The sequence below is a fragment of the Spea bombifrons genome, chromosome 5 (genome assembly GCF_027358695.1).
Source record: "Spea bombifrons isolate aSpeBom1 chromosome 5, aSpeBom1.2.pri, whole genome shotgun sequence".
Lineage (NCBI taxonomy): Eukaryota > Metazoa > Chordata > Amphibia > Anura > Pelobatidae > Spea > Spea bombifrons.
This window is the reverse complement of record NC_071091.1, coordinates 33,862,832-33,885,771: the sequence shown is the minus strand read 5'-3', so window position 1 is coordinate 33,885,771 and position 22,940 is coordinate 33,862,832. Positions and strand designations below refer to the sequence as shown.

At 37.2% G+C, this 22,940-nt stretch overlaps 1 protein-coding gene across 1 annotated transcript in view; it reads left to right on the top strand.

Moving 5' to 3' along the window:
* TPK1 (thiamin pyrophosphokinase 1) overlaps window positions 1-22,940 on the top strand; it is a 186,980-nt gene that overhangs the window by 61,840 nt on the left and 102,200 nt on the right. Inside the window, exons 5-6 of the mRNA XM_053466015.1 lie at window positions 12,340-12,412; window positions 16,754-16,849. Coding sequence (XP_053321990.1) covers window positions 12,340-12,412; window positions 16,754-16,849 — 169 coding nt within the window. The remainder of the gene's footprint in view (window positions 1-12,339; window positions 12,413-16,753; window positions 16,850-22,940) is intronic.

Here is a 22,940-nt window from a genome sequence, read left to right as displayed (position 1 = left end):
AAGTATATTTGTTAGTTCATACAGTTTGTGTCTATACACCTGCTGCTAGTGTAGGCTGCTACTACTACTATTATGGCACACAAACATAGACAATCAAAAAGAAAAGCAAAATTGTGGGCCCTCGACCTTTTGTCTCTTGACATTCATAAGGTTTAAGTTCATTGTGTTAAACTTAAAAATTATCAGCAGTACGACAGCAAGTGCAACTGCCATCCTTCGTCAACATCAACCATCCAACCGTTAGAAAATATAGCAGGTTTCTTCAAGATGAAGATACTGCTGCTGACACGTAAAATATGAGCAATAATGAGATAAAATTGGTAGCCACACCACTATAACTGGAAACTAACATGCAGCACAACAATGTCTACAACAAATCATACCATTCCACCTGAGCTATCCAATTGGAAATGAAAAAGTGATATGCCTCCAATATGCTTTTACTAATATAGAAAACTTTAGAAATATCCTCAAGCCCAGCCATCCTCAACTACCTCAGCAAGCACCTCCTCGTTTCAGCCAATAAATTAGTCCAATATTTTAAATATATAACACATATTTCTCCTTTTCTAGATTAATTATTGTGATTTGTATAGTTGTAGAGTACTTTTATATCCTCATAAAGTCTAAGATCCTAGAAAACAGAGAGATTGGGGGAGCAGAAATGGACAGAGGCATTTGGTGAGCAGAAGTGATAATTTGCAATACAAAACTTAGCCTTATTAACCTTTGAAATTGGAAATAATAATTTTTTGTTTTGTAGATAGAACATATTAAATTTGTTTTAGGGCAAATAGTAATATTACAAAGACAGATACATAGGAATGTTGAAAATGAGCCTTTATATATAACATTTTAGAAGGAAAAAATGATTATAACAAAAATAGAGACCCTGTTGATAAAAGCTTATTTTAATCATCCTGCTACTATCAGTCTACATTGAGTTCACTTGAGCTTTGAGCAACGCTTAATTAAAATGGCCCCATGCTGCCCAGCTTGTATGTATTATCACACTTTTGTAGTAGCCTGAAAAAGTTTGTCGACGAACATTATGCAATTGTCCATAGCCATCTACCACAAGGGCATGCAAGGCCAGTTGTTGGATACTTACGTACAATTCCTCAGAATCAGAAAGAATAACACATTTTTATTACTAGCCTCCAACATTTCAACCCAAAAGTACATTATTTAAATAATAACAATAATATGTAATAGAGGACTCTTTAATTAATTCTGTTCTGGATATTGAATAAACAGAATGAAAAGTAAGGACAGGATTAACCAGAAAATGAAGCTGAAATTGGATAAAAATCATATTTTGTTATTTTAAATAATGTATTTTTTCACTTCTTGTATACTATTGTCACAAAAAATAATTTGTGCGGCTGTGAAAATAACAGCTAATTTGTGCTATCCTAAAAATAGGTAGTACATGAACTAAACATATTATTCACAAGCCACTCCTGACTCTTTCTATTATTCCATTATGAACAAATGAACATTAAAAACAAATTGATTCATATGCTTATGTTTGATATCAATGAGGATATTGGGAACATGGCTCACTCATTCCTCTTACAATACACTGAAGTTTGCCGTCGTACAGATGATGTCAACTTCAAAATCTCTTTCAAAAGTATTGACACTTTTTATATTCGGAAAATAAACATATCCTTATTGCTATTTTTTTAATAAATATCTCTCATATCTGGTCACCTGGAAGGGGAGGTATGGCCATTTTTTTATTTAGAAGCGTCTACTTAGTTAACGTAATGTAGAGACATTGTTGTGCTAGACGAATAGAGGGACAAGAAATGTTATTTTTTAGATATTAAAAATACAGACAAAGCACACTCACAAAAAAGCACACTAAAATCACACACATGTTCGGAAGCAAGGATACTCATACAAATTTACCACTCAATCATTACAGACAAATTAATGCATTTATGCTGTTGACCTAACAAATGTAGCAGCTTTTTCTAATTTATGTGTAGACCCATATGATGCATGTATCATGACACCAGCACATGCATTCAACATAGGAGCAGAGGGGATGTCGCTCTTGCAGTATATAGTGATAAGATGGTCACAACATGCCCAACAATCTGCGCAGTTCCCGCAGTGGTGTGTGGTGCTACATAGGTTGTGCACCCCAAGGGTTCCCCAGGCATCATTAATTAAATGCTTGCCTAAACAAAAGGATGTCATGAGTTTTTAGAAATATTCATCTCTTATTTGTTATGTTTTGCATGTTTAGTCCTAGACAATGTAGGTTCATTTGACATGACCCAAATAGTTTCAGCGTCTCTGATAGATAATAGTCTAAGGGCAGTGGAGGGGGTCATACACAGATTGGTGGAACATTTCAATAATTAAAATTAGAAATCATTTTTTAAATCTAAAACATAAAATCATTCTTCACATTTCAAAGTCGTTACATTAACACACTGGCCATTAGTACTATGTCTTCCTGCCATTCTAGCCTTTAAAGCCATCAACTAATACAACACTGCTGTCACTTAACGGTATATATGGACTACATCTGTGTTTTTTCAATCTAGTCACTTCCATTTGAAGTGATGAGACTGGATTTTCCATGAGTAAATGGTTATGAATAATTATATTTGTTAGAAAATTGCAAAATCTAGATTCCTCCTACGTATTTGCAAGAGGGGCACGATTCACATTTAAAGGGATCTCGGCTATAAAATGCATTGAAGTGTCTGGGGTGTCACTTTAATTTTCTTTTTCGCTTATCGACACATAATTTACTACCAGAGTGTTTGTCAGATAGTGGATTTTATTCAATTTATCATTTATCAATTTGTATAGGAATTTTCTTTGAAAATAGGCTTTGAAAAGCATGGTGAAATATTGTATCATTTTATATATCTTTGTAACTTTAGATGCCAAGAAAATAATGTGTGGACTTTATTGATGATAACAATTTTTAGGCTTTCTGCGTTCTTTGTATTTATTTGACATGTGCTAAAAAAAGATTTGTTTCCAATTTGAAATGGAACTTCTTGTCCTACTTATATCTTAAAATGTAAAATATATATAATTTCCTCTACAAGAGGTCTTAGCTGCTAACATTAAGAATTTCTCTGACACTGTATGTATTTTACATTACAAATGTGGAAAAGTCAACCATAATGCATTTTCTGTGTTCAAAGAAAAACTGTGTGAAAAATGGTTTAGAGTAATTATGCCATTTAAAAGAACGTAAAGAACATTTGCTATGTCAACCTTAACAAACTATACTAGCACATCAGATAATGTCACTTTGAATGTTTTTAGAAAATGCAGATTTTGTTTTCTGAGATAGATGTACGTGTAAGACCCCTGTGTTAAAGGGATACCATTGTTACCTTACCTGCGGTCCCGGCGTTGCCACGAGCAGGGGAGCCGAGACGCAGCCCGCACGTTCAGCCCCCTGCTCGCGGGAAGACGCGATGTGGTCCGTCTGGCCGTTAGACGCGCGCCACCGTGTGGTGATCTGTAGTTAGACGGGGCGCGCGTCTCAGCAGCATGAGAGCTATCTCATGAATATTCATGCCGCGTCTTAAAGGGGTATTTATCTTTTTTCCTCCTCCCCCTAATTTAGGGGGTAGGAGGATCCTGAGCAAGAGGACTATTTAAACCTTCAGTCTGCATGTACCTCTTGCCTGTGATAGTGCCTTTATTGCCTACACTAGCGTTCCTGAACCTTATTTGCCTTTTCGTTGCCTGACCTTTGCTTGAACCTGACTATCCGTTGTTTGCTGCCTGCCCTGACCTCTGCTCGTGACCCCGACTATCCGTTGTTTGCTGCCTGTCCTGACCTCTGCTCCTGACCCCGGCTATCCGTTGTTTGCTGCCTGACCTGACCTCTGCTCGTGACCCCGACTATCCGATTGCGAGCTCCTAGTACCATCTGGTTGTTCCTGCTCTGCTCGTCATCACCGCTTGGGGGCGCCTTTCCTGGTACTGCAGCGTGGATCCACAGCCTGAACCACCGTTAGTGACAACCATTGCCTCTATCTAAACTATCTATACATTGTGCTTTTTGCTGTTTTCAAACGGGCTTGTTTGAGAGATATACAGTAAAAAAATTGTTTTATCTCAGGGAGGCTAAGATTCATGGCAAAAAGTGGCAAAGTCAGCAGCAATCAATTTCTGGTTGTGAGGTTCTCTTCTTGCTCTATCGTACTTGTAGAGGCTGTCTGCAAATTAACAATATATGAAGCATACCTTAAAGGGGAGGAATAATCATGCAGATCATGAGATCAGGAAGTTAAGACAGGAATGACACAATTTATGCCACACACTTATTCCACACTTTTAATCCTTTTTAACACTTTTTAAGTGTAGTGATAGCTAACCTTATGACTAAATGCGCATAACAAGAATTGTAGCCCACATTAGCTGGAGCACCAAGGAATAGCCACCACCACCTTGTTTTAAACCTTTTTTTTACCAATACAGTATTTACAGAGTTAATAAATTAAAATGGATCGTGCCTTCCATTTCAGTACCTGAATACCTTTTTTGACTTCATTAAATATCTATACAAGATGAAGTTTCCTGACAGGCTAATATCATTAGCTCCATCATTGGCGCCCAAGGTCACTAACTTCTTCTGAAAGGTTAATTAAAACAGAAGGAAATGTATTATGATGTAATTAAATAATAATGAATGGGAAGACATGAAGGATATGGCATATGATACAGTACTGTTCAGAAAATCTGGAGCCTTGTGTTTTTTTTTTTCATTTCATCCGCTTTTATAAATGTGACCAGATGGCCTTGTAATGATATACCTTAACTTGTTATATTACTTCTTACTCAATGGGTAGCTATATAAAATGGCTGGATGATCATAAGAAATATTGGGTTTGTGGTCTTTTAGCATTTGATTTGGCACCTCTGTCCTAAGTGAAAGCTTAAACCCACCCCAGGACGCACTGTGACTGCTCCAGAGAGAGGAGATAAGTTTCTAAGAGAGTCTCTCTAGACCCTCCTGAGAGCTCTTTCTAATCACAATGTCTTTACTAAAATATAAAAAAATGTAAACAAATGGAACAAAATAGTTCAAAAAATAAATAAAAATTTGGCAACATTCAAAAACAATTATGCAGTGATGTCACAATCTGAGGAACCATCTAGGTCCAACAAAATGTAAAAATTAAATTTAAAAAAAAGTTAGCACTGTATCTTTCCAAAAATCTATGGAAAGAGTTAAACACTAGCATTGCAAATATCCAAGGTGTTAGTTTAAAAATATATGGTTTGAAGGGGCAAATTGAATTTGCCAGGTTTGCCCTAATAAGGCATAGGCGCAGACTGACCAGATGTCAAAATGAAGCGCAAAAAAGTGCACCCCCAAATCTGGCCTTTTAGCCCACAAACAACCCAACAAACCCATGCATGGGCGGTATCACTGTACTCAAGGGATGCTGCTGAACGCATATTAGGTTGTTTTACAGTGACATGTACCAAGGGAAAACAATGTGTCGGAAAAAAACACACAAAAAATGACTACCCCAAACTTTTACAAAGGCCAGCATTTGAAATACCTTGGGGTGTGTAGTTTTTATAAATATAAGGTTTGATGGGATAAATTGAATTGGTTGTCTTCAAAGATGGTCCAATTAGGACATGTGGGCAGAATTAACAAATGTCAAAGTTCCAACTTGAAAAATGGACACTTCCCAAATGTGGCATTTTACCTCCTAAACAACCAGAAAAACCCATGAATGCGTGCTACCACTGTACTCAATAGATGTTGCTGAACACATGTTGGGGTGCTGTTTGACAGTAACTTATACCAGGAACTATAAATTCATACCTGTGTGAAAAAAATATAAAAAATATTACCACCTCAAACTTTAGCAAAGGCCAGTGGTAGAATTTGTACATGGAAAGTGTTAAAATGCCAGCATTCGAAATACCTTTGGGATGTCTATTATTCAATAGTATATGGTTTGACGGGGTAAATTGAAGTGGCCAGCTTCAAAGATGTACCAAATAACCAGATTTGGAAATAAATGGTTTTCTAAACTCACGACAAATAGTAGAATCTATTTAGCAGTTTTTTCATTAGCTTTTGTAGATGAGTGAAAGGTTTTTCAAATTAAAGTGAGAAAAAGTGCTTTTATTTCAAGTTTTCATCATATTTTATTTTTTATCATAAATTAGATGGTATAATTGAAAAAATTGAATTTGAAGAAAGCCCTTCTTGTACGGCACTCCCCCCCCAATATATACTTTGTGTGGGTACACTATATGAGAAAGAAGAAATGTTTTTTATTCAGTTTGTATTCAATACAGAAACTGACTAAATGTAAAAAAAAATGCCTGGCCATTCTTAAACTAAAGATTCTTCACCATTAAGTATCTACATTGGCACTGACTTGTTTTGCATGTCCTTCTCCCACACATGTCATGGGTAATGTGAACATCAATCTTCTACAAACAGTTTTTATGTTTGTTCTCAGATGATTCTGTTAACAGTAGTACAAGCGGCTGGATGCAGTGATTAAGTTTATGTCCATTTAAAGTGCTGGGTACTTGTCGGCGTAAACAAACTAGCCAACGTGTAGCTTTTCAACATCTTAACATTTGTCTTCAGTTTAATTAAATGGGGCAATGGTTTGTTTATACACTTAAATACAAGGCTACAAGTGTAAAAATAAGCGCTTACTGTGATTGTCCCTCTTTTCACGCTCTGCATATGGAAGCATTTCATTGAAGTTAACTCATGAAGAGACAAGAGGAGAATAAATATAGGTTCCATAGAAATGTGAAAGGGCGGCAAAATTAATATAATCCTCAATTTCCAAGTGTAAAACAGAAAATTATACTCATAATTTTTTCCTTCCTGTTTATGTATCATACAAAAAAATAAAGCCTTTTTTCATTGTTACCTCAAGATTTTAGAAGACTTTTAAAAGAGTACTGAACTTACTCACATACTGTCTACTGCCCCATATAGCCTCACCAACAATTGGCATAAGAGCCTTCCCATTGACTCCTTGGCAGTCTCCTAAAAGACAGCATTCAACGTTCATGGCCTTTATGTACCAGTGTTCCTCCCAGCTTCCTTTGCTGGAGCATTGATCATGTACTGTGTTCCTGTACTTGTTTTCAAGTGAATCCTGATTCTTTGCTTGGCTTTTATGTTTGTTTTGCTTTTGCATACATTGGTACCTTATTTTGGTCTGATTTGGGATATTGACCCAGCTCTGACCTTAACTCTTCTCCTGTTTACCAAGCCAGCACTTGGAATATCCCATGCCTTATCCTTTTGTACCACGCTCTGGTCTCCACCATGTATGATCTTGTTTCCTTCAGCCAGTTCCCAATCTCCTGTCTGTCTGCCAGTTTCTGTAAATGGTGTCCCCAAAACAAAACTAAAGCAGACAACCGTTTACAATCAAGTACCCCTGAATTTCCCATCCCCATGCAAGAACACATGTCTCTACACCTAGTCTCCCTTCTGACACAGTACCTGCAGTCATGCCAATAGTATTTCTTGAGAAACTGTTAAGGACCTGGATTCCCTCTGTACATAGATGGTGGTAGACTGGATGAACAGAGAATGGGGTGACTTTAGGATGGTCAGCTGGAGGATAGCCTATACAATTGAGAGATTTGTTTTTATTTTAGAAATATTGCATGAAAAATATTTTCATACTGTGTATTAAAAATATGCAGTTTTTGCCTAGATCTATTGCCTTGCAATATCGAAAAGACTATAATTCTCCCTTACACCAAGGTAACATAAACGGTGTATGTTGAGATTTTCATTTCTGTGTATATTGAACTGAGTGGGTTAAAATAGGAATCCTTTTTTGCTCCATGGTGTTTAGTATGTATACACATTACTGTTAATAGCTCCCAACTGGCAATGTGAAGAGAGAAAATGAATGCATTCTACAGAATGTTGGTGGTTTGCCATCATGTTCTCTGCAGGTTAATAAGGATTACGTTTTATTTATGTAAACGCTGTAGATTTTGAAATGTTCCACTTTCTAATTAAACGTATGGCTTGTTGTCATTTAATTGAAGCTCCCCAGACAGTATTTTTCCATCCATAGCAATTACCAGTTTCTTCTTAATCCTCCCAGCTTTTGCCTTAATTCTAAAATTATCCCCAGTGGTACTTGTGTAGATGTGTTTATTTTTTAAATTTTGTTTATTTGTTTAATTAGTTTTATGGTTATTGTGGCTGATATTGTATGCACAAAGGTCTTTTTGCAGTGGTTTGTGCATAAGCTTTGTTCATCTATTATAGCGCAATAGAAGACCTTAATTGTAAAACACAAAATGTGATCCGGTAATATTAATAATATGAATGATATAAATCCTGTGTTGATAACTCTTTGCCGATACTTGAACTTGATTTTGAAACTTGATTTTGAAATAATTAAATAGACTCTATCCTTAAAAAGATCAAGTTAGCTTTAATTAGTAGGTAGAAGTTTTTGAAGTATGCATGGTAAAAATTAAAGCTGTTGAAACTTAAAATCTAACATTTTTACTTTTTTGCAAGAGTGTACTTTTCCAACACAATATGTGTGATAACAGTTGTGGACCAAAATGATAGAGAGCCTTGGGACCTGCTTCGGAGAAACTCTAGTGCTACAATATTAGTGGACAATATTACTCAGTTGCAGGGCCGGACTGAGGGTGAGAAGGTGGTCCTGGCACTTTAACGCCAGCTGCTACCTATTGACAAAAGCACACCCAGTGACTGAATATGACAGATATTATGGCTGGTGGTTGCACCCTCCAGCACCTGATCTGCCGCAAACAGACTGATATTGCTCTGTGCCAGATGGCCTGTATGGTCCTCTTCAGTTGTCTTCCTTCTTTGCTTATCACATGAAATACATGTAAACATCCTCAGTTCCATCTACAACCTGCTGTCAGAAAAGTACAGAAAATTAGATGTATCTTAACAGATAAACCTTGTTTTCCAAAAATATAAACGAGGATATAAAGACTTTACTGGCTCTCTAATGTAGGCTTTTTAAAGTTTTACTTTTCAACTTGTTTGTTAGAAAATGAAGTCTATAAAGTGGTGATGAAATGAAATAGAAGTACACCATTCTCTCCAGACAATATTGATTGTTGCCTAGTTTCCGTGAGTCATTCACGTTTAATTTTTCATATGATGAATAAGAATTTGTCCGGCACAGCATTTCCCAGATTCCGCATCGTCCATACTTTTTTTGTACGTTTCTTGATTGCTGTGGTCTTTATGTTATATAAAAGATATCACAATAAGATAAAATGAAGACATTGTTCATTTGGATAGAGTAATCAGAGCATTTGGTTTATCTAACAATTCATCCTAATTAGTTAGTGATCATAGTGTATAATTTTCTGCCACTGAAATCAGAGGCTAGTTTAGCACTTCAGTCAGCTGTTTGTGACCAGCAACATATTCCTTTTGAGAAATAATGCTCAGAGCAGCTTGCGCTTTTTGAGAAAACAAAATAATAATAATGTCAGCGATTTTAAGTGGTTAGTATGTTGAATGCAATGATGATAACCTGGCTTGAGTATTGATTTACTTGGGTAATTGAAGAAAAGGAATCTGCTGTAAGAAAAATATCGAAATAACAGATTAATTGTATTATTATTATTAAAAATCATATTGTGTGTCTGCAGCATATGTTAGGAAGAAAACTATCATAAAAGACTTTAACTGAAAATAAATACTAGACTGGTGCATTCGGATTTCCCCATGAAACTGCCGATTACAAATGGCAGAATTGAAAATAACATATTCAACTGTGCCGGCGCACAGTATGTTCTAGTTGCTTATTAAATACTGCTCTGTTCATGAGTAGCGTTTATTTAATTAAGACAGTTGCCTATTTATGCTAATAGCCAAACCTCTAATTAGGTGACGATCATATATTATTTATCTTCACTGATAAATATTGGTGACAAAACTAGGCATTTTACTGCTTGCGCATAGTGTGACAGTCCGTTTATGCTACCAGCTAAACTTCTAATTTGTAAACAAGTTAATATTTGAAATTATATTTCTATCATATCACATATTCTTTTTTTGATAAATACTGATGACAAAACCAAGCATTATAATATATATTTTACTGGGGAAAAGCAGTCCTGCTCCAAGGGGCTGCATGTGCCTATCATCTGCCAGTGCCTGCCTGTCCAGGACCAAGCCCTATTACTACTGCTACTGCAGCTCCTCTCTCACCTTCCTTACTCTGATGTATCAATTCTATTTTTTCCCCAAATATAGGGGGTCGGTCTTGTGGCTTGATGTGTCCATCTGCTGGTGCCTGTCTTGCCCTGCCCTGCTCCCTGCCGCTCAATGCCCTTCCTTACCCAATTCTTGGTTGTTTTTGTAATATGGAGGGGGGTCTGGGGCTGTATGTCTGCTTGTGGTCTGCTGTGTGCCTCAATCCCCTTCATTACTCTGGTGGATCAGTTCTTGTTTCTAATATGAGGGGGGGTTCAGTCTGTTTGCCTGTGCACTGCTCTGCCTTTGCTGCTGCAGCTCAGTCCTTCCTTACTGTACTTAGGGATAGTAAGTATAGGTGAAGTGCTGCTGTTGCTTGTGATGACAGTCCTGCAGTGCAAAACCAAGTGTGGATCTCTTGCTTAACCTTGAGATGATGCTGCTGTAGGTGAAAAGTAAGTTCAGAAGGTATCAGGGACCTCCACCTTTGGGAACACCCCCCGAACATAACTTCTGAATAAAAAAATGCCCCTGAATTTAATCCGAGCTGAACGGCCAGGAAACTAAATTTGTTACCCGAAAACAAATGTGGCAAAAACTAAATTAAAATTTTGTTCAAACTGATTTTGCTTGATGTTTACAAGTCTAGTAAATAATAGGGAAGGTGTGACTTTCTTTTCTCACTGGATGTTTTTCTCTTTTGTTTGTCTATCATTTTTGTAAGTATATTACTTTTGAAATCTTCCCATCTTTTTTGTGTCCTGTGGAATTGATAAAGGGACATTCGAAACGGGTAACTACAGTTCAATTAATTATCAATTTAAGATATGTAAAAATCCAAAGACTGGAAAAGCATGTAGGAGCAACTGTTTCTGAGGATGCTAGGCAGACAATGAAGCAAGACACCAGGAAGTGCAAACTAGTTGCTGAGTTATAGAACAGGAGGTATTAGTATCAGAACGTGTAGGAAACCTTTACTTTTTGCATATATATGGTCACCTAGAGTAGTGTGTACAGTTCTGGAGAGCATGTTTCTAGAAGTTTTTTATATATATTCTGGTGAGAAGGGCTACTAAAATGGTGAATGATTTAAAGGATAACAGATGTGTTTTACATCCAACAGCTCACCCTCTTAAGCCACACAGACTGACCAACACCTTGTGAACATTAGTGGTAACTCCCCCATAATATGGAACTTAGGGTCTTCAAAGCCGGGTTTGGGTCATCTTGAGCACACCTTGGGATATGTTCATCTTAACAGATGTATGTTAAGATGCAGTTTGATATGTGTGATACTAAATGCTAGGCCTGGGATATTCTCTGTGGACATCTCCACTGGAAGGGTGGAACATCTCACTAAGTGATAACATTTACTGTTGTTTTGAAAATCAGAGAACCTCTCCTGGAACTTTCTATGGATTTAGAACATCACTGAAAACCCTCAAGCACAACAAGGACATTGAGGTTCCCGCAGATGATCTATAAAAGCTTTGTATAGTTAGGTTTTTCTGTGTTTCTGCTTGTTTTATTTTTACAAACTGTATACGCTGTGTCTAAATTGTTTTCATTGTTCATTTTATTTTTTTGTACATAAGCACTGTGACATTCGTCAGCTGAAACTATATATTAATCCAGTTTCTGTCTCTGTGCTCCAACCGAACTCTACCGTCCGAGTAGCCAGAATGAATCACATTACTGAATTGTTTTTACTTAAAGTGGGTTTCATACATTTTTTATTTGTTCAATGTAGTACTGGGCGTTACCGAAGTCTCCATAAAATAAGGTCAGCTTAAAACATAACTTGGTGGTGGTAGCGTATTACTAGTCTGGTGTGGTATGTGTTGAGTGTTTGGGGTTAAGTGAGTGACCAAAGGGCTGGTATTGTTAACCCTTGTACACCCACACCCTATGTTATGTAATCATGAAATAAGGAATAACTTCTGTCTTTACATCTTAAGTTTACATTTTGACAAATTCCTTTGTATTTTTTAATATTAAAGAAACTGTCATATATCATAAATTTTTGTATGTGTACAATACACTGAACTACACAAACAAATAACAGATAATCAGAGGTAATTATGACAATTTATGCATAACCATAAGAAAATTTATCTTTTTATTTCTAGATATATTCCTGATTACATCAGCGGAGATTTTGACTCAATACAGCCAATGGTTAAAGAATTTTACAAAGATCAGGTAAAACTTTGTTTTTCTTCTTCTTTTTTTATAGTAAATATGAACATTTGAGAAAAACACTTCCTCTGTGGGCAATATACATTTGCGCACTTTATTTTGTAAATCATATTTCATGTACATAAATATTGAAAAGGAGAGGAACTGTGTATAAATTTATTGAAAACAATTTATGAATGTCGAGACTTGTCAGCACTTTTGCAATGTGGTAGTTAAACTATGTGGATAATTCCAACACCATCATAGCCTGAAGAGATCAAGGAGCAGGAAAAAAACAAAGAGCACGGTGAATTGGAAAAGAAAATAATAATAATAGAAGACATATATTTTCACTTGGATGACAGCTGTAAATGATTATCTCAGCAGCAATAGTGTCTAGGTACAAGGTATCTGATGTGTATCTGTGCTGATGATTTGAGGTCATTAAACATTAATTTGATTCCTGTATCTCATAAGGTGAATGTCCCCTAGAAGTGGTCGTAGACAAGATCTAAATTTATGGTTCCATGTTAAACAGAAGTTTTCAAATGTCTGTATTACATGAGTTTTGTGTATTACATAAATTATTCACTAAATAATTTAAAGCTTAAGGCACGTACAAAGTATATGTTATACAAAGTATTATTTATTCTCGCTGTACATTGTTTCTGATTTTAGTTTTGTGACCAGAATTCATTAGCCATGCAGTGTTACTATATAGAACACATACCGCATTTAGCACAAGATCCACAACACAGATTTGCTGAACTGAATTAAATATGTAGGCTTCCTTTTATTCGGTTTTATTTGATGATAGTGGAGGTTATTAAACAAGGCCCGATTTAATCTGCATTGATGAGTCACTTTTCAAGGGCAGACTTCGGTTCGAAAGTGGTTGGGGTATAGGGTAAAGTTCTATAAACTGTGTAAGAGCAGTCCCGGATATGCAGTGTCCTTAGTACTAGGCAAAGTAGTATATGACCTCTTCTTGCCCTTTGAGAATAAACACTCCCACCTATGGGTAGATTATTATACCAGCTCAGGGTTATTTATGTTTTTATATTTATTTGACACCCCAGACTGTGGCATGGGCAAGAAAAAAATGAAAAGGTTTTCTCCAGCAATTGGTATAGTCTAAACAAAAGCACAGCACAGCAAGTGCGTTCATGAAATTCTGACCCCCTAGGTATACCGATAAAAAGGACGTGTATGATCTGTCCACCATATACAATGAAGGAGTCATTTGCTCTGTGCAAAACCGATAGATGGTATAAAAAAGCCCTGGTTCCTGGAGTGCCCTCCATTAATATTGGCACCCTTGGTAAATATGAGCAACACAGGCTGTGAAAAAATTTCTTTATTGTTTAACCTTTTGATCTTTTCTTCAAAAATTACACACAGATACTCACACTAGACAAAGATTTCTAAGTGGTTACTACACTATTTTAAAAAAAAAACCTTGTTTTAGATCTCTTTTTAAAGTCTATTCCTACTGGTCAGTTTTTCAGAATTATTCGGAATTGCTCTTCACTGTCTGATTTTAGACCCGATTCTACTTTGAGAGTGACTCCTTGTTTACAAAGAAGCAGACATATTCTTAGATGGTATTTTCCTATTTTGCTCAACAATCCAAGTTTACAAGAAGCGTTCAGATATAGCTGCATCACTGCAACATTGAAAGCTCACATCCTAGGTGACTCTATTGACTTGTAAGTTGTTTTTTTATGTTTATTTTAACAGTACATAATTGATTATAGTCCACTTACATGTGGAGGAGACTTCCAGACCAGTCCCTTGGCAGCTAGCTTACTGGGAAAGCACAGCCCTGTGCTAGAGTGATAAGCAGACTGAATAGAAATGCATGCAAGGTGTGTGTGTGGGACATTTATTAAGGGGACAGAACAATAATAACTTTATGGGCTAATACCCTCATATATACTGTACAATAATAGCGTTATCTTTCATGGGGTTATTTTATTCCGTATCTGGCTGTGAAAGCTTTGCTTCCCTGCTATACTGAGACAGGTCAGGCTTTGGAATCTCCTTGTCCCTAAGCACAAAGCATCTTCATTTTCAATTATTCTGTGCCTTCAGGGAGAGGAACGCGTATTTCTGGCATACGTTGCTTTCTGTACAAAACAGCTGGGCAGCTGGCCAGTGGTCATTCCACACTGAAGTGGCTTGACATATCATATTCTTTAAATGCTCCATTCCTCCAAATCTTTCCAACCACCCTTGTTTTTCTTTAATGTAAATATGGAGTACATTATTGCGTAAACTGCTAATTTCGTCACTTTCTAGCCAAGAGAATGTCATTATACTGTAGATAATCTTCAGTGCAGAAAATAATCTTTGAATTATCCCCTGGTAAACGCATTTTATATAAGACTACTCCTAGATGTAGAGAGTTCACATCTGATGTGGTCCCTCTAAAGGAAAGTGAACTCTGGTTTCTGAAGTCTCCATGATGTATCTTATATGTTCAGATCACTTAAAATTAGTAGAATAAGGGACACCTGCTCTGCCCTGTGGACATTAGCAGTAATATCCTTTTGTTATATAGTTATTTTAGACTGCCACCCTTAATCTAATTCTGGCATTCCCATAGGTTATAACAATTGAGATGTTTACCTGATAGTTGTTGTGGAAGATAGCCCATAGTTTTATCTTGACTGTCATATCCTCTTTTGATTAAGTATGAAACTAGATTTTGTAATCCCCAAAAGGGAGTCAATTTTTTCCATACATATGATCAGATGTTATTGCAGCTCATATTGCTCTTTTAGGTACATATTTACACATGTATACAGAATGACCCTTGGTAAATATTAGATATTGGCTCCGTGATCATTTTTCATTTTTGCAACAAATTGGATTTTGTATATATCTACAATTGATTCTTACAGAATTTTTTTTAGATATTATGTTTTTTTTATTTTTTCCCAATTTTTCAAGGTCTTCAAATATTTTTTTAACAAGTTTTCTCAAGGAGGGGTTTATATAACTAAACACCAAATGGGCATGTGCTAATCCTTAATGCAGGGGTACTCAAGTCTCCTGTCCAGACCCCTCACTTAGATGGGTCCATAAGTGCTTTTGCTTAGATCTCTTCATACTGCTTGTAGTCTCTCCAAGTCTGAGTGGAGCGGAGTGGAGTGACTTCAGACTGTATAGACAATGTGAATAGAAAACTGTAAATTATGGTTAAATTAAAATTTGTAAAAAAATTCATTTTTCTTATTCTAAATTCATAAAATGTTGGGGGTATGAAGCTACAGTATATGATGTTTCCCTACATTAAGAACCTGAGCCCAGTCCCAATGAAAATCAGCTGGCGCCCGAGTTAGGGTCACTTGAGGGTGAATACAGCCCTTCCAAACAATTAATTGACATAGAAGTTTTATGTGAGTGAGGTTGTAGAAAACCTGTAAGAGATTCGGTCATCAAACTTGGTAAAACATTTCATTTGCACTAGTATGACAATAATTGAACACAGGATAATACATAAGAGGTCATTTAAGGCATCATTTAAGGAAAGTAATATAGTTTTCTAGATTACTTAAACGTTTAAAGTGGGTTAAACCTGTTTAGTTAAATCGATGTATCAATTGTGATTCAGAAGTTAATGATGTGGGATAAACATGGCAGATTGAATTATCTCTTTGGAGAAATTAGCGTTTCTAATGCAAACCGTGTGACCTACTAAGGGAACCACTTGTTGACTTGCCTCAAAGTAAGAACATTTTATATAGAAGTAAAACTGTTCAGTTGCAAAATAGAATAAAGCATGCTCTAATGATCTAGGTGGATGGTTTGGTGATGTGTATTTGGATGCTCCAACTACCTTCTTGTAAATAATCCAATCAAACAGTATAATATATGTTGTTGGGTGATCACCTTTCGCCTGGGACCCTTGTGCCTTCTTGTTCGCCCATATGGTGGGACCGGTCCTGCCTTTAGCGCTGTAGATCTGGATGTTGTAAGTACCTGAAATCCTTCTTGGCAGTGGCAAAGAAAGAGCCTAAGCCCTCATCGGACACAATATGGATTACAATGCAACATTATGTGTACACCGTGAGAGTAGACATCTTAACATGCCGTTCTCAAGATTTGCTTGATTATTTATTCTGTTATGGTGGGGTAAGAAGAAGGAAGATTACTCCAGGACATGAACCTACCTGTTATTACAGATTTCACAGTTTGTATCATCAATCTTTCCTTCTCTGTACTACTTTTTGCTCTCTGCTAGCCACAGATTAATTGGTTGTAAAATAAATATGTGTCATAGTACAGTAAATGTGTTCCACTTACAGAAAGCAGTAATTGCATTTGTGTAATTTGCATTTTTTATTGTTATTTTCATAGGGATGTGAATTTATAGAAACACCGGATCAAGATTTCACTGACTTCACAAAATGCCTTATGATTTTTCAAGAAAAAATACTCCAAAAAAACCTTCAGGTAAATCTATAAACAATAAGGCTTTACTTTTTTTAGTTAAAAAACCTGGGTGAGTATTTGTATTCACAGACAAAATATTTGTTAAATTGTGTAAATTGCAATATAATTTCAGGTAATATAATTCCAAGGTTGAAGCAGAGGTTTCAGCCAGAATGACTAGCCTTGTGGTTCAGAAGAGAGATGCATTTTTAGCTGAAATGTTTGTAGATTGTCAGGTGATCAGCTGACCCATTCATGTCTGTATACAGCTACTGAAAGATAAAATCATCGTTCAGCACCTGTTTTCTTGGTTGCATTTGAAATATTTAGACCCAGACCCAATTCTGAGATTGGGCATGACCCACTCTCCACTCATCATGTTAATCGATATGTTGTCCATGATTTTTAAAAAAAGAGCCTCTACTCATTTTTGTCTAGAGTGCCTTTGTTTAAAATGAAAAAAGCTTTTCCCAAGGGTGACTAATGTTTAAAAGAGCCTGGCATCCATTTCTCCAAGGAGATTTTAAATAAGTACTACAGCTCCCTTTTGTTGCCCATGTTACAAATCTGTAAAACAATATACTGGTAATTAACATGGGGATGGTGGGAGTACACCAGTGTTTAGGATACAGTGGCCCTTTGAGGAAGCTTGGCCATATATAGCCATACTAAGTGTTAACGCAATGATAGCAACCCTGCCTGTTTTGTGCTAGACTGTCAACTGGCTCACTGTAGCCGGTTTGTCGGTGTGCACATTCACTGGCTTCTCTTCAAAGCTGTTTTTAGAATTCATGTGCAATTCCAAGCGTTGCAATACATGACATAATAAGACCACCATCCCCACTACCATAACCCATTCATAGACACCTAGGGGTAGTCCCTATTACAGTTACAGTTGTGCAGTTTGCATACCCTGGCAGAAATTGTCAAATGTTGGCATTGATTTTTAAAATATGACTGATCTTTTTTTAAGGCTAGTGATCATATGAAGCCATTTATTATCACATAGTTTCTTGGCTCCATTTTAAATCATAATGATTACAGATACAGGTACACTGTAATTTGGAGTGACGATACCAAAATAGAGCTTTATGGTCACAACCATAACTGCTATGTTTGGAGAGAGGTCAACAAGGCCTTTAGCGAAAAAAGAATACCATCCCCACTGTGAAGCATAGTGGTGGCTCACCAATGTTTCAGCGGGGGAGCTATAAAGGCACAGGGAATCTTGTGGAAATTGATCGCAAGATGAATGCAGCAAAAAATACTGGCAGACAATTTGCAGGATGAAGGTTCTGGAGTGGCCATCACAGTCTCCTCACCTTAATATCATCGAGCCACTGTGGGGAGATTGCAAACGTGCGGTTCATGCAAGACGACCAATGACTTTGCACGACCTAGAGGCATTTTGCAATGACAAATGGGCAGCTATACCACCTGCAAGAATGTGAGGCCTCATAGACAACTATTTCAAAAGACTGCACGCTGTCATTGATGCTAAAGGGGGCAATACACACTATTAAGAACTAAGGGTATGCAGACTTTTGAACAGGGGTCATTTCATGTTTTCTTTGTTGTCATGTTTTGTTTTATGATTGTGCCATTCTGTTATAACCTAGAGTTGAATATAAATTCCATAAGAAATAAAAAAAAAATGTGTTTTGTCTGCTCACTCATGTTTTCTTTACATATTGCTAATTCTTCAAGGGTGTGAGCAGAACTGTAAATGCAAACAAGATCTAAGCTATAATAGATTTTACTTGGTTTTACCCTTTCAGTCTATCGACTAGAAAGAACTGATGTTCCTTTTTTGAACCATCCTCTTCATACTGCGTTATAGATTGTGAATTAATTGCACCAGAGATGTATAGAGTTTGAATATGTTACGGGCAAGTTGATGCAAGTAGCTTGGTGATGGAATTTTGAGCAAGCTGCAGTTGAATTCTAATGTAGGGGTATCTTAACACCTAATAGAGCCATGGACAAGTACCACTCTTCAAAACCATCTTAGTACTCCTCAGTCACAACATACTTTCTTTTTTACCCCTTTCTTCCACCCATTCTTAGTTGGCCACAAGATGCAGTCAGGGAATATTTGGACACCAGCCCAATATATTTTATTTTGTGATCCGACTCATTTGCCCACAAGCCACACCAGGGGCATAACTAGAAACCACAGGGCCCCAGTGAGAAAATTGCCCCAACTTCACAAGCAACATGTAACAGAGTGCCACCTTTTGCCTCCAAACTGTATGTCTGTGCCATCTGTTCCATGAAATCTATCCCCTAAACAACCTGCCTGTGTCACCTCTGCCTCCCTAAACAGTCTGCCTGTGCCACCTCTACCCCTGCCATTTCCACCCCTAAACAGCCTGCCTGTGCAATTCCTGCCCCCTAAACAGTATGCCTGTGCCATCTCTGTGCCTGATATCTCTGTTTTCTAAACAATCTTTATGTACCACATCTGGGCCCCTAAACAACCTCCCTGTTCCATCCCTCCCTCGCCATCTCTGACCCTGAACAACCTGCATGTGCCACCTCAGCACCCTGAACAACCTGCCTGTGCCATTTGTGCCCCCAAATAATTATACATTAATTCAATCTATCAGTTAAAATGTATAAAAATGTTTTAATTTTAGTTGCTCATACACACCCCATTAAAGGGTTTCTAACTGTGTCAATATAGGGCTTCCTGTGCATTTGTACCGTTAAATGTACAGTCGTTGTTTGCAGTTTACTCATGTCATTGAATTGCTTTACTGCGGTAATTTTACTACTGTTGCAAATTACACTTTTGAATTGAATCCAAACCCTTTTGTCTGAAGAAGAATTTTAAGTTAAAGAAGATGCTTCTGTCCTAGATATTGTGACTCTCGCTACCTGATATAATAGACAATAGTTGGTTGTGCACTTTTTAAGGTACTAGTGGTTCTGCTTTGAGGCCATTCTTAGTATCACATTATGGGATATACAGCAACAACATAGCTTTCGAGACATTACCTTAAAACTGCATTTCATGATAATGTATTATGTAGAGTCGCATCATGTATTCACTTCCTGTAGCAACATGTTAGGACCATCAATATCGCAGAGATTAATGAAGCGATTAGGAAGGCGGTTGTGATAAACCGACTACTCAGTCATAACAAATGGGAAGATTTAAATTATTTGCATAATTTCTACATGAATGAACATATACGTTTTTAATGTAAACAGTTTAAAGCTAATTGCCCATGTTTTGGATTTTATGCATGCACTGGATTATTATGTTATATAAATATGACTACATCACATGCTGATATATGGCTGGGTTGAATGGGTTTCTTTTAAATAATTTTACAAAATATGAATTTATTCACCAAGGGAACAATGAGAGGAGAACCCCTTCTATGATAAATTGTCATTCTTTCGGTTATCATCTTACCCATAAGACTATTAACACTACAGATGCTCTAATTAATTAGCCTTTTTAGGAGTTGCAGAGGATGTATACATCATTAAATCAGATGACTGCTATAATCTCATGACTGATTCCCTAGCCAATTTCCAAATTAAAATAGATCTTCTTGCAGAAGACCTCATAAATCTAATCAAAGTGGACTTCATAACCTGACACGCTGTGGTGACATTATACTTCTGAAAAAGTGCATCTCCATACCTAGATCTAAAGGTTGTTGGAAGGAAAAAGATCCTCTATAAATCTTATCCAGGTGAATGGCATGGAAAATTAAATTCACCTACATCATTTTTGGTTAATATATTTTTAATTTAAACACTGAACTAATTTAGAGTGTTTAAATAATTAGCAAAAGAGAAATGTCTCATAAAGGGGATTGTTTAAACTGTTCCAAAAAGTATGACACTGGGGCAAAGCTTTGCTAGGGTGTCGGAGAGCATTCTAAATTATGGGACATTTTCAATAGCTGGAGAGTTAGCAGGAGAGTTTAACATTTAGATATGAATTCAAAATTCTAGCTACCTCTTCCAGAAAGGGCTGAGTTGGCTGTGCATTATATGTAGTTGCCCCAACTCAAATTTCAAGCATTATTAAATTCCGGACTACAACGTACATTTTGATGATACTCAACCACTATCTATCCCTGATTCTCAGCGTCTGAGCAGTACCCATACACAAAAAAGCCAAATGTAGTTTAAAGATGTGGATGCTATAGTATGTTTTGGGACCATGGATGTAATTTTTCACAAATATCCTGTGGCTTTAAAGAGTCAGGTTTGCTAATATCGGCATACATGGAATGAACATGCCTTTCTTGGGCATTCTAATAACTGAGGAGGAAATAATCATGGAAATTGGATGAAAGCATGAATTTACTCCTCTCATATACCATATGACCAAAAGTATGTGGATACCCCACCTAATTATCGAGATTAGGTGTATCAGCCACATCCATTGCTAACAGGTGCATAAAACCAAGCACATAGGCATGCCATCTCCATAGACAAGTATTTACTGAAAAAAGGGTCATCTTGAAGAGCTCAGTGACTGTAAACATGGCACTGTATAGGAACCCACCTTTGCAAAGTCAGTTTGTGAAATGACTGCCCTGCTAGATCTGCCCTGGTCCATTGACTGTGTCCCAGTGGCTGACCTCTCAAATGCTCTTTTGGCAAACAAATTCCCATAGACTCATTCCAAATTCTTGTTGAAATATGTCCCATAAGCTAAGGCTGTAATAGCTGCAAAGAGGGCCAACTCCATATTGACGCCTATGGTTTTGAAATTACATGTCTAGAATGTTTCCACTTTGTAAAGCACTACAGATGCATTTTCCCGCTCTCCTAATAAAAGGGTGCAGAAAAAAGCTGGTATTTAGTGGTCACAATAGACGAATACCGTATTTGTCCGAATATAGGCCGCACCCCCCCCACACTTTAAGTCTTTGGGGGGTGGCATATATTCGGGGTTTAGCGCAGGGATGCACAATTCGTATCGCCCGGGACATACAGTTTCGGGTGCCGGGCGGGTGTTTTTTTTTTTTCTTTCCTTCAGATTTGCTGCGGCAGGGTTAGGATCCAGATCCCCTGCAGCACTGCAGGATACCTGGACCCTTCTCTCCGGCAGCCGGTGGACGTCTGCGCGATGCGCGTAGACAAACTCTTCTGCCTGGGCTTCTGTGGTCCCCCATAGAAGCCCCGGCGGAAGTGCTCACAGCGAAGGATGTCTACGCGCATCGCGCATGACGTTCACCGGCTGTGGCGATTCACGTAGACAACCTCCACTACCGCCACTTTCGCCAGCGCTTCTCCGTCATAGAAGCCCCGGGGCTAGACACGAGGGAGTCTGGGGGTGCATTGGTAAGTCTGGAGGTGGTGGCATTTCTAGGGACAGAGTGGCATTTCTAGGGTGTAAGTGGCATATCAGGGGGCAGAGGGGAATATCTATAAGTAAGGTGCATTATGAATTATGGGGGGACCTTAAAATGGCTATATATATAAGATATGCTGACTAACTGCATAATAGATACCAAAAATGTTACAATACATGTATTCCTCTGTATTAGGTAAAATATTTTTTTTACCATTCCACTAATGTGTATTTTTTCTTCAAAAATAAATGTTTCTTTAAAATAGCACCAAACTTTTAGGGTGCGGCCTATAATTGAGTCAATACGATAATTTGAAGCAATTGATTATACCTTGAAACTGTTTCCTCCTATTTAGCCTGCCGTATGTCCCTCTCTGCTCTTTTAATTATCTATCCTAGTTTTGGCAGGGGCCATTCATTTTTCTTGATATTTCTACACTTCTGACTCTTCCCTTTTTTTTGGAGGGGGGCTTTAGGCACATGTTTTGTCTATATGAACACCTATGTATGTGAAATATGCCTGTCCTTGAGAGGGGATGCTGCTGAACATAAATTCATGTTTTCTGCAGTGGTATCCATCCTATGAAATTACTTTTTTTTAGATTTATTCCCAATTAAAATTTTATGTATAAATGTTTTAAAAGAAAAAACTAATTTTGTTGGTCCAGACACCTTTGTAGTGTATATACAACAGCAGAATGTGTTTATAGGTTTCTCAATATAATTAGTAGCTCACAAAGATGAGTCTAGAGATGCAATGAGTAATTTCAAGATGTTTGTAGTAAG